The 12,708-nt window shown below is 42.5% G+C and overlaps 1 protein-coding gene across 2 annotated transcripts in view; it reads right to left on the bottom strand.

Annotated features, from left to right (window-relative positions):
• Positions 1-264: 264 nt before the first annotated feature.
• Positions 265-12,708, bottom strand: part of WDR88 (WD repeat domain 88) — a 16,521-nt gene continuing 4,077 nt past the window's right edge. For both annotated transcript variants that reach the window (XM_079987964.1, XM_079987965.1), the window contains exons 4-11: positions 10,078-10,141; positions 8,473-8,611; positions 6,632-6,761; positions 5,658-5,842; positions 4,828-4,910; positions 2,410-2,478; positions 1,919-2,011; positions 265-615 (exon numbers count right to left, since the gene is read on the bottom strand). In XM_079987964.1, coding sequence (XP_079844090.1) covers positions 469-615; positions 1,919-2,011; positions 2,410-2,478; positions 4,828-4,910; positions 5,658-5,842; positions 6,632-6,761; positions 8,473-8,611; positions 10,078-10,141 — 910 coding nt within the window. In that variant the 3' untranslated portion in view covers positions 265-468. The remainder of the gene's footprint in view (positions 616-1,918; positions 2,012-2,409; positions 2,479-4,827; positions 4,911-5,657; positions 5,843-6,631; positions 6,762-8,472; positions 8,612-10,077; positions 10,142-12,708) is intronic.

The following is a 12,708-nucleotide window of genomic DNA, read 5'->3' as shown; positions in this document are numbered from 1 at the left end:
TTCGAGGCTTTGATCAGATTGAAGCTTCATGGCTTGCACACTATTTTGTGACATTTTGATTGCCCTAATAAAGGTATTGCTCTAGTGTGGATTTCAGAATTTTAAAGACCGCAAGTTTCACCTCTCAGCTGGACTCGTGTTGCTTAATGGCGCCCATGTTGTTTAATTGCTCCGCACTAGATTGAGATTCATACGACTTTCATTTCGCATCACTGGGTCACTTTTTCAATTACATTTAAGAGAGGGCCACAGTGGAACTAGAAGTTGTGTAAATCCACTTGGCAGTACTTATTTTTTTATTTTACGCTTGTCAACCCGTAGGACATAGTGGATCCTTCAAATGACTCTATTCCATAGGAATTTCAGTATGTAATTAAAGACTAAAAAAACAGTTCCGAGTTCTGTATATGCAGGCAAATAACTTTTATCGCTTTAAAAATTTCCAGCAATGGCCTGTTGCTGATTCCTTTAAAAATCAGGAGGCAATGGAGGCAATGGAGGGGGATCTGGCAGAACACTTTCTTTGTAACTTGCCAGCCGACAGAAAACACAATTGATTTCTACTTTGTCTTCATCATTGTGGAAGAGCAGGAAAGACTTCTTACATTCTTCACACTAGATTTTTTTATATAGAAAAAAATAACATATAAGTGGTTCAGACAAGAGGAATTTCCATTCTAAAAACAAACTGACATGCAGACCCATTTTTGCAAATGCTAATGAATGCTTAGCAGAAATCACTCTATAAGAGACATTCAGCACGTGCTCCTAATTTTTTAGTAGCATTTTACTAGGTGACAGACCATATTGGGTTCAATTAAGTCCCATCAAAATGAGCGGGGCAAGATAAAAATGACTTAATTTCTTGGTTGCAGTGCAGTGCAATCCTGTATGCGTTCAGTCAGAAGCAAGCCCCATTGTGTTTAATGCTGCTTACTTCCAGGAAAGAACAGGATTGTAGCCTTACAACTCAATCCTTACCATGTGTGCTCAGAAGTAAGTTAAGACTGCAATTCCATCTGGAATCAATACATTGTTTCGGCAACCGTATTGCATCCTGCATTTGAGATGCACTGCAGTCAGTCTGTGCAGGGATGACGATGTACCCAGACACATACATATGCAAGCTTGCCTACCTTCCCCCCAAATATTTTTTTGCTGCCATAGGAATGCCATGCTGGTAGCTCTTGTTCCTGTAGGGAAAGGATGTGGGGAAAGCACCAGCTGGCTGCTGGGAGTTATAGTCCAAAAGATCTGGAAGCAGGGAAGGCTGCTATGCACTATGGGATATGCAGCTTCCTGCTATTCAGATGTTCTCATTTACAGTGGTGTCTCGCAAGACGAAAAGAATCCGTTCCGCGATTCTCTTCGTCTAGCGGTTTTTTCGTCTTGCGAAGCAAGCCCATTGACAGCTTAGCGGCTTAGTGCTATTAGCAGCTTAGCGGCTTTTAGCGGCTTATCAGCCTAGCGGATAAGCGGCTTAGCGGCTTAGAAAAAGGGGGGGAGGGGAAAAAAGTCGGAAAAACTCGCAAGACATTTCGTCTTGCGAAGCAAGCCCATAGGGAAATTCGTTTTGCAAAGCGCCTCCAAAACAGAAAACCCTTTCGTCTAGCGGGCTTTTCGTCTTGCGAGGCATTCGTCTTGCGGGGCACCACTGTATTATGGTTTCCAATATTCAAGTGTGACATTCAAAACCAGTTCCAGATTTCATCCCTGACTTAAATGATGCTCTGCCCTTCAACATTCTTTGATCCAAAGGCTGTGAAATGCACCTGTGGCTCGCAGAATGGACTTTAGAGCACATAGGATTCTGAGGTTAGGGTTTGCTAAAAGGAAAAGGAGGCAGCATATGGACATACAAATAGAGGGAAACATTCTTGTAGGGTAGTTACATCTAGGAGAGGAATAATAGACTGACCTTTGCTAACTTGGAGCCTCTTGTTCTAATGGCCTGGACCACCACAGGGACTTCATGGGCATCTGCAACGTCCCAAACTCTCAAAGTACAGTCCTGAAACAATGGAAGGATTTCTATCAATTTACAGCAGGGATGGGTAACCATTTTCAGGCCAAGGGCCACACCTTTGCATGTCATTGTGGGTGTGACTGAAATGCAAAAGTGGTCGTGGCCAATTTTAAAATATTTAAAATGGAGGGGATCGAGGTGTGGGTGGGTGTACAGTTACACATATTTCTTGGCACCACAGACTCATAGCAGGAGGTTCGTGAGAATGGTCTTCAAGGTTTTCTCTTTTTTTAGGACAAATTTGTCAGGGTTTTGAGGGGCCCACAAAAAACCTTATGGGATTGAAGTATCACAATGAGGTATCTACGGAAGCAGTCGCGAGTGGGAGGAAGGCAGCCACTGAACTATGTTTCCAATTATTTAACTAAGGTTACAGATGATACCTTTGAGGCAGATACAAGCCACTTCTTGTTGCTACTCAAGGCAATGTCTGTCACCCAACCTGCATGACCCTGCAAAGAAACAGTTTTCCGATTACACAAAAATGGGATTTTGTTCACCCTTAAGACATTTGTAGAGAGCCAAGTCCTGCTGAACTAAGTGCAACATGCCTCTGAGTAAGCATGCTTATGGTTGCACTATTAGTTTCATTGTTATTTTATTTCAATACTACTGAAGGCCTTTTTCTGTTGTGAACGTCACAGATGAAAACTGCTTAGAGGTGCATTATAAAATGTATTCTACATTCAAGATATTTGGGGTGTGAGTCTTTTGTGACTCTCTGGGGGGGGGAACCCCATCTGTTTCTGGCATAATCTAATCAATACTTTGTATTTTTTCTTAAGCGCTTACATACAATTTTAATATATTATTTTAAATATAATATCTTCCACAGAACTTCATAGTGAATAGTTTTAATTACTGTTATGGAAGAACTACGGTTCTGTTTCCCTTTTCCAGCCGATGCATTTGTCATTCTGTCCGTTATGAGAAGGGGAGCAACCCTACAGGAAAGGGGCCTCCTGCCAGGGTGGAAGTTCTGTTCTGATGCACACAAACATTGCCACCATTCCCTCCCATGGCACCGACGGGTGTCTGTGTTCAGCCCTGCACATTTGTTTTGTTTCTATATTGGCCAGAAAGCGAAGCTTCCACTCCCATGTGGTGCTGAGAAACATTGACAGGAAAGGGAAGGGAGAAGGTGGAGGCTGCCTTTTTAAAAAAGAAAAAATATGGGACTGTCCCACTGCCTAGGAAGCTTTGAAGTGGGGAGTAAAGCAACTGGAGATGCTTTGCCTGTGAGTTTTAGTGTGTCTGTGTGAGAGAGAGAGAGAGACCTGTGTTACATTTTGTTTCCTGTGTGGGATTTGTGTATTTCATATGTGCGTGCTTTCAGGGAGGGGAGGGGAGTTCTTTGAGCACCATCACTTTTCCTTCCACGAAGTTGAATTGCCTTCTGGAGGCAAATACGTTTTGGCACTTGGGGCTCAGACCCAACCTCTGCCTTGCAACTCAGTTCCCTGGGCAAGTTATTTGCCTTTTGTGGCTAGCCAGGCTGCAGGGCAGCCATTTCTATTGTGGTGGTGCCCTGCCTCTGGGCCGGTCCAAGACATTTGGGCACCTGAGGCCAATCGCAAACTGGCACTCCTCCCTCCCCCGCCACCAGGGAAGAAGCGAGGAATGAAGATCTACACCAGGAACAAGGAAGGAGTGAATATCAACATCAAGCACAGGGGGAAGTGTCAAAGCATCTTTACCCAAGGGTTGAAGTCAGAATCAAAGGGGCATCACAGGGGATCTACTGTCCTTGCGGATCTGGCAACCCAAGGCAGTTGCCTCACTTTGCCTCATGGGTGAGCCAGCCCTGCTCTGTCTGCAAGAGTTTATCAAATTTTGAACTGTGCCCACAGCCCCAAAAGAGGCTGGGGACCTTTAACCAACCTCAATCATTATTGAATATACAGGCCTCACAATATTATGGTTACTTACAAGTGAAAAGTTAAAGCTATGGTTTTCCCAGTAGTGATGTATGGAAGTGAGAGCTGGACCATAAAGAAGGCTGATCGCCGAAGAATTGATGTTTCTGAATTATAGTGCTGGGGGAGACTCTTGAGAGTCCCATGGACTGCAAGAAGATCAAACCTCTCCATTCTTAAGGAAATCAGCCCTGAGTGCTCACTGGAAGGACAGATCGTGAAGCTGAGGCTCCAATACTTTGGCCACCTAATGAAAAGAGAAGACTCCCAGGAAAAGACCCTGATGTTGGGAAAGATGGAGGGCACAAGGAGAAGGGGACGACAGAGGACGAGATGGTTGGCTAGTGTTCTCGAAGCTACAAACATGAGTTTGACCAAACTGTGGGAGGCAGTGGAAGAAACAAGTGCCTGGCATGCTCTGGTCCATGGGGTCACGAAGAGTCGGACACGACTAAACAACAACACAAGTGAAAATATTGGGTGTACAATTGCTGTTCAAAAAACTGTGATGCTTGATCATGAACCACCCTAGGAATTATGGTTTAGTTTCCTAGCAACCACAACTTCATACCAAAGGTGGGAATGTGCAGAATATGGTTTCTGAATTGCACTATCAGGAGATATGTCGGCACTGCCCAATGGATCAGCTATAAAAGCAGAGAAATTGACAGTGCTTTAAACATTGTTACTGGATATCAAACATGACATGAAGAGATGGAGAAAAAAAGAAACATCAATTTAATTATTCTTATAGAAAGAGCATTTTCAAAAAAAATTATCTTTCATTTAGGAACTGATCTTGCATAGTCAGTTGGAGTTTCACAGCTAACTTCTACAGAAGCAAAATTAAGTCCTCCTTTGCCCAGGCAAATGCTTACACAGTACCTTTAAACATAGCTTTTTATATGCCTCTCGTGAGTCCCAGATAACGATTGTTTTGTCATAACCTCCAGACACCACTAGCGATGCTGGAATATAAAATTATGTCAGGTGACTGCCTTGTGCTTTGTTATTAAATAAACTAAGATTCATTCATGCAGGAAAAAGTGAATGAATATTTGACTTTTAATACAACTGAAACACTGCATTAAGAATACTAAGCTAGATCTTTCTATATAATAAAAATGTAAAAATGTCATCACGCAGCTCCCATTGGGAGATTTCTAGGCCACATCACAGGCCTGGATTTGCAGGAAGCCATGGTAGGGGAGGGGAGCAAAAGTGAAGGTGTGTTGCAAAACAACTGTGGTAATGGCATGAGAGCGAGAAGGGGGAAAGTGGTGGTTTAAAACAATGGCAAACGTTTGAGTAAAGTGAGGATGGAAGCATACTGATAGGGGGAAAGTGGCTATTTTAAACAGTGGCAGAGGTTTGAATAGAACAAGCAGGGGCTGACACAGCATCACAGAGCTTGACATTTTATTTCTCTGCTCAGACATGTTCACCTAACAATAGATCTTAATGAGCTTATCAATTAAGGAGTGTTCTAGAAGGCTGACTGAACAACAATCTACCGTAAGTCATCAAGTTCAGTCTACCTCAATTAAACGAGCAACCTTTTAATCAAAACGGAAAATCATTTCATTCTGAAAGTTGAGAACTTAATTAGTGGTTTGAGCATGACCCCTGTGACTCATCTGAAATAAACACACTTTTCTTTCACATTTATACATTTGCGTAGAAGGTGCCATTATACGACATTTCACATTACTCACCATCCTTACTAATATCACAGCAGCCAACTATTCCTATGTGGCCCTGATCCAAAATAATGGGTCCATGAGAACGGAACTCCCCTGTCCTGATATCCCATAACTTTACAACTTCATCCCAACCTGCTGTGCACAAATAATGGCCATCCAAGGAGAAACGGCAATCTGCAATTGCATTGGTGTGTGCCCTGAAAAAGATGTGCAGATCACTGCAGCAGGATACCATCAAATTTACAGTGTTGACTCTTCTGTAGGGCACACTATTTGACCTCAGCCCTGGTACTGCAGAAAAAAACCAGTTACTGGTCAGTTGCTGCTCTTTCTGGCTATCCTCATAACTGCAAATGCTTTTTGTCCCAGGCACACAATGCCCTCCAAAGGGTAGCTTTGGAGAATCACCTGTGAAGTGCAAGTAAAGTAACACTAGTCTGGACATGGTAGATAAGAAGAAAAGATGAGTTGGGGCCAAGGATTTTCTGAGTGCAAACAGACATACTTTTAAAAATGGACTCCTGTTTCCTTTCTTTCTCAGAAAAACGGTTTGGCTTAAAAAGAAAAAGAAAAAGTGCTATGAAATTAATGAAATAAACACTCTTTCATTAAAGGACCATTTTGTTAATATTTTTTTTAAATTATATCTGGAAAAGCATTAAAAAACGGATAGTGTGGCTATACCGAGCTGTGGTAGGTTCAGCTGCCTGATACGTCACTGCCAAAATCAAAATAGTACTGCCCGAAAAGCACATAAAAATATTTTGAAAAGCTGAACTCTCAGCACTCACAAGTGGGAAAACACAGGAGGGTGACTATTATGTGGATGGGCCTCCCATAAAATGAGTGTGAAAAGTAGATTCCAAAATTAACATCTAGTTTAGTGCAAGAGGCCACATTACCCATTTAACTGCTACAGATTTTACACTAATAGGAAGCAGACTTCACGAGAACCACATCAGTAGCTGCTTCACTGTCTCTTTTACCGCTCAATTGTGACTGTGGTAGACTGTGCTATAATATCCCAGAATTTTAAAGACATGTCAGATGACACCGTAGCTATTCGTTGGTTCTGAGGATCAAAACGACATCTTCTCACTGTGCTTCTGTGATACTCTGAAAGAAAGAAACACTCCAAGAAACAGGCTGCAAGCACTTTGGACAAGGTTAGAGCTACCAGCTACTCTGATGGTTACTCGCATCTGAGTTTCAGCTTATTGTCATGGTTTTTTTTTTTTAATGTACGTCTCTATAGTTCCAAAACACAGCAGGAACTGAAACACTTGCACACACAATAACTAAGCATCTAAGTATGGGACAAAATGTCAGTTTAATAATGCTGAAGTAGTGACAGTAATACTGTCTTATTATTTTTTTGGAGTCAGTTTACCCACCCGCCCACCACTTGATTCCCAATTTATTCAACTTTTAGCAATTTAACACATCAAAAACTAGCCTTAGAATTCACTCTGTTAATTCAATTGGCTCAATTTTGTGCCATAGGAATGTGTCCTCAGGAGATATATGTGGTGTGTGGTGGGTCAGTCTGGATGATACCCATTGGTCCCTTCCAAACCTGTGATCCTGTGCGAGGTTAGAATCTACAAGAGGAAACCTGGTAAACTGGTCGGACTAGTTCCTTTGTTAAGGTCATGGCCTTAAGTACTGCTATTTACATGTCTGAAGAGGTTGCCATAGAGACAAATGGACAGGCCGTTTCCCAACTCACCTGGCTTGATGTCATCCTAGGATGGGGAACAATAGGCTAAGGGGGGTGGGGGGCTGTGCATGTGTGAATTTTGGCAGACACTGGAAGCTGGAGACTGCAGAGACATGTTTTGCTCTGTGCTGGACTCAAAAACTGTGACTTGAGGCTTCCCTAGAACATTAAGATCTGTTGGGGTGTTCATGCTGTGAGCCTCTCCATCCTATGCTTAGATCAGGGGTAGGCAACCTAAGGCTCGGGGGCCGGATGCGGCCCAATCACCTTCTCAATCCAACCCACAGACGGTTCGGGAAACAGCGTGTTTTTACATGAGTAGAATGTGTCCTTTTATTTAAAATGCACCTCTGGGTTATTTGTGGGGCCTGCCTGGTATTTTTACATGAGTAGAATGTGTGCTTTTATTTAAAATGCATCTCTGGGTTATATGTGGGGCATAGGAATTCATTCATTCCCCACCCCCACCCAAAAAATATATAGTCCGGCCCACCACATGGTCTGAGGGACAGTGGACCAGCCCATGGCTAAAAAAGGTTGCTGACCCCTGGCTTTGATCATATATGTTTCAATAAAACCATATATTCAAAAGATACCGCAGTATATCCACTGGCTGTCATTCAAAGGATACCAGACCCCTAGGTAAGCACAGACACCTATGGAGTATCTTGCTACTCAGAGATTGGGGTGCGTGCAACAATGTATACACACACACAATTTCACTGGGTACTTGGCAAATAATGCTTGCCATTTATAGCCATATGTGTATTAGCTGTCATGATAGGCCACATATATAGGGTCACTGAAGCTTTCAGCTGTGCTGTGTGCTGTATTGTGCTCTACAACAAAGCAACAGAGCAGAACTAAAATATTTAACAATGTATTAAACAGTATGTACAAAGACATGCTCCTTCTAGGGTGATATGTAAGAAATCCATATATACTCTAGATTCAGGTAAACATGTATCAATATGCAAACGGGCAGGGGCACAGCCAAACAGAATCGTATCCTGTACACGTCCCACTGAAAAGAGAGGCATGTGTACGTCTGGGAGTCATTCAACAGGTATAAAGAAAAGGATCGTGACCAAGTTTTAAAAATGTTACCTCTGACATATGCCACCTTTTTCGCATCTTCTACACCACAAATGAATAAAGCATTTTCCAAATCTGAACTGGAGGCGACGTATTTGCCATCGTGAGAAATATGGCATGAAGTCACAAGGCCATCCTGCTCTAGAGTCCACTGGAGAAGAGAAGAGAAGCCCTTGAGGTTATGCTTTTAGGGTTAACGATCAGCCAAGGACCAAACTTATACGCACATGAGCCCAGATGCAGCTCAAGTTACTTGTGACTGAGACCAAGGCGACACTCCCACCATGTACCTGGCAGCTGCAGAGGGCAGACTGGATCACGCTCACGGGTTTTAAAAAAAAGAATATTTAACTCACTTCTAAGCATTTATACAAGATGTGACCGGAAAGTTTGGTGAACGGTCACAGAAAACGGACAGCGAAAAATACTCAAACATACAACCAGCATCGGAAACCCACAAAATGCTCAAAATTGTGTACAGAGATGAAGCTGTAACCTGAAAGACAGTGTATGAGTGGTTTAAGCGTTTCCACGAAGGTCGGCAAACCATCAAAGATGTCCAAACTGCTGTGACAAGGGAACTGAAAGCAGTATGAAAAGAGGACTTCTCCAGAAGTTTCCAACAGTTCTACAAACCTTGTCAACGCTGCATTGTATCAGAGGGGGCCTACTTTGAAGCCCTGTAAGGTGTGTATGTTTGAATATTTCTCGCTGTCTGCTTTCTGTGACCATTCACCGAACTTTCCGGTCACACCTTGTATTTATGCCTCAGAACATTCTGAGCTAAGGCTATGGTTCACGCCCGCCCCAGTCCTGTTTAGTAGGAACAGTAAGTAAGTACTGAAAGCTTAATCCTGGTGAGAGCCAGAATCCTGGTCAGAGACAGAAATCATATATGAATACATGAAATGCAGCACACGTTTATCTTTTGCTATAAATTTTTTATTGTTTTTGTTTTTTAATCACATGATCAAAATCTGTACCAATTGAATTAGACCATTAGGGTGGAACCAAACATTACACACAAATGAATTTAACCCATTCTTATGGAAGGCCCTCCACATGAACACTTGCTTGACACCCATTCAGATATGTCATGCTGGTTGGTGCCAAAGACCGTTCTGTTTTCCCAGGACTTTCACTCTAAGGTGTTCTGTCACTGGCTGCTGTTTTCACGCAGTTTCTGACTGTATGCTTAATTTTTAAAATTATATTTCTGATTTTTGTTAGCTTATCCTTGGAATCCGTTTGAAGCCCAGGCAAAAATCCCCACAGAAAAATCAACGTTTGTTCGAGAAAAGTCGTTTTGGGAGGAGTTGATTTGCAGCAGACAAGTGCTAAGATAACTGTATTATTGTTATTTATTAAATTTATATACCAACCTTTATCTGAAGATCACAGGCCGGTTGACAACATAAAAACACAAAATGCATAACATAATAGTAATAAAAAAACTATAACCCCACTACCACCAATTTTCACTGCAAGAAGCTTCACCAAACTATTCCCCCATTGCAAATGACTGCATGTGTTTGCAAGGATAAACATTTGAGTAAAAGGGAAGTTTAGTTTCTAGTGATTAAATAGGGAGTTTTTAATTAAAAAATCAATACATACAAGCACTTTCCCTGTTTCCGTATCCCAGGCCCTTAGACTTTTATCATATGATGCTGTTATCAACCTAAAACAATAAACACATTTACATGTTGAAAGACAGCAAAAATGTTTGATTCATGCTAATTATTATTATTATTATTATTATTATTATTATTATTATTAAGATAGCAATAACAAATAGCTTATGAATGTGCTTTATGCTCCGCTCCCATATTCTGGAAAGATTCATCCTCCATCATATATAGTATTTAGTGCTTCTGCTTGTTCCCTGCTTCAAAAGCATGAGTTGGAATGGTTTTCTGCTTAACCTGGGATTTCTAGGCGTGGGTCCAAGCGGTTTCCCCCTTGCCCAGCTCCTTTCGCAGGGAAAACCTGCTCTTTAGTGCAAAATAGGAGCAAATGTCAATCTGGAGAAAACCCAAATTGTGTTTGCTCCGATTGACTGCTAAAGAGCTGTTTTTCCTGTGGGAAAGTAGCAGGAAAGGAGGAAGCATGGATAAGCCCTCAGTATAAGAGAAATGACACTATAGATATGTCTTCAAATACTACAGCTCCATTTTGTTCATTAGAGTTACACTCAAACTGGAAACTGGGATGTTCCACATTTGCAAATCAACTGGTGCTCTCTCTCTCTTTTATGTGATGTGCTTATGGAGGAAGCAGAAAACCCTGGGAAGAAGGAAAATACAAACCGCTCACTCGGCTCATAAGATATTTAAGCGGGGGGGGGGGAATCATATGACTTAGTTGTGGCCACTGGGTAGGATGGAATTGTTTCTCAAAATCCTTGTGCCAGCCCACTTTTAAAGTGGCAACAAAAATGTCTGCCCCTATAGCAATTAAGGAGCACAGCCAGGAGTAATGTAACTTAGGGGGAATCCTATGTTCTCTGGGGCCTTGTTCCTTCCCCCTGTGTAACATTATGCAGAAGCGGCATACATTAAATCTCTCCCACTGCAGTTAATGGACAGCCTCAGACAACCACTTTTCTCAGTCCCACAGCATCAGGAGCCCAACTAATTCTGCAAGCCTCCACAGTCCATCACCGCATGGTTGCAAGGTGCCTCTGGAGAAATTGTACCTTGTGTATTAAGGCCTGCTGAATGGAGCCACATCACTTTCAGAGTCATAGACTCCCATAAGTCACAAGTCTGTGCTGTTCCACTGGCCCACGCCTCCAAGTTAGTTCTGTTTGGCTGTGCCCCTAGGCGCTATGCACAGTGCTAAGAGAGCAGGAAGGCTGGGATCCTGGGAGGCTGATCAAGCTAGTCCGCCTTCTGCAGTGCCTATGTGGTGGTGCAGTTGCTGTCTGGAGCAGTCCTGCTGTGCCCTCACCTAAAATAACTGCTGGTAGAGCAATCTAGCAGGTAAACTTTGCGTTGTGGGCATCGCTTTTATAACCTCCTGAACTGAAACTCAAATCCAACCTCGGTGCTCTTTCACACTAATCCTCCCGGAAGCTTCTGGTGCTGCTCTGTATGAGTTTACTCTATTACAGTGGTACCTTGGTTCTCAAACTTAATCCGTTCCAGGAGTCTGTTCCAAAACCAAAGCGTTCCAAAACCAAGGCACGCTTTCCCGTAGAAAGTAATGCAAAACAAATTAATCCATTCCAGACTTTTAAAAACCCCTAAAACAGCAGTTTAACATGGATTTTACTATCTAACGATACCATTGATCCATAAAATGAAAGCAATAATCAATGTACTGTACTATAAAATAAATAAGACAGTATTGTATATGATAAAAATGAAAATTTAATTTTTCTTCTTCTCTGCAAACAATGATACTCATTGTTTGGATGGGGGGCTTTTATCCATTTCTGCAATCAATCAATCAGTAGCTGAACTGGGTTCCACACAGTCACAAAAACAGATTAACAGAAAAAGCCTCAAAAACAAAAAATAAATAGCAAAAACAAAAGCACCAAACTTAATCCATTCCAGAAGTCCATTTGACTTCTGAAACGTCTGGAAACCAAGGCACAGCTTCTGATTGGTGCAAAGGCCCCAGAAACAATAGCCGACAGCTGCAATGGATGTTCAGCTTCCGAAAAACGTTCAAAAACTGGAACACTTATTTCCGGGTTTTTGGAGTTTGAGAACCAAAGTGTTTGAGAACCAAGGCATTTGAAAATCAAGGTACCACTGTATAGGCATTTCTGCTCTTCCTTGACCATGCAACCATCTCCTCTTGCAAAGAATATAAAATACTCTGTTCACACAGACACGCAGCAGAATGGGAGTGGTTGGCATGGTCTGATGATGAGTGTTTTGAGGAAGCATTTGGGCCACAGCAGGTCTTGAGCTTTCTCCTAGGTAGACCTTGCACTTCCCATGTTTGTTTCCCACCTATTGTGCTCTGAAGCTGGCTGGGAGTTGTGACTGGAACAGTCCTCCTTTCTTCCCTGTTGGCCTGCTTGGCAAAAGGCTAGCTGCTGCAGACGGCTTGTGTTTGCGCTGCCAGACAATTTGTACCCATGTCAGACAGCCTTGGAGTCTGTGGCAGCTGCCCTGCTTCCAACTGCAACATGGCGGAGAAGCAACTGCGTCTCGTGCTGGTTGCCTGGTTTTCCGTGCATAGACTAGGCAGGAAAACATTCAAGCTTCATCACATCCTGCCTTATATCAC

The sequence above is a fragment of the Podarcis cretensis genome, assembly GCF_951804945.1.
Source record: "Podarcis cretensis genome assembly, chromosome: 8".
NCBI classification, from domain to species: Eukaryota; Metazoa; Chordata; class Lepidosauria; order Squamata; family Lacertidae; genus Podarcis; species Podarcis cretensis.
This window is presented reverse-complemented; position numbering and strand designations above follow the sequence as displayed.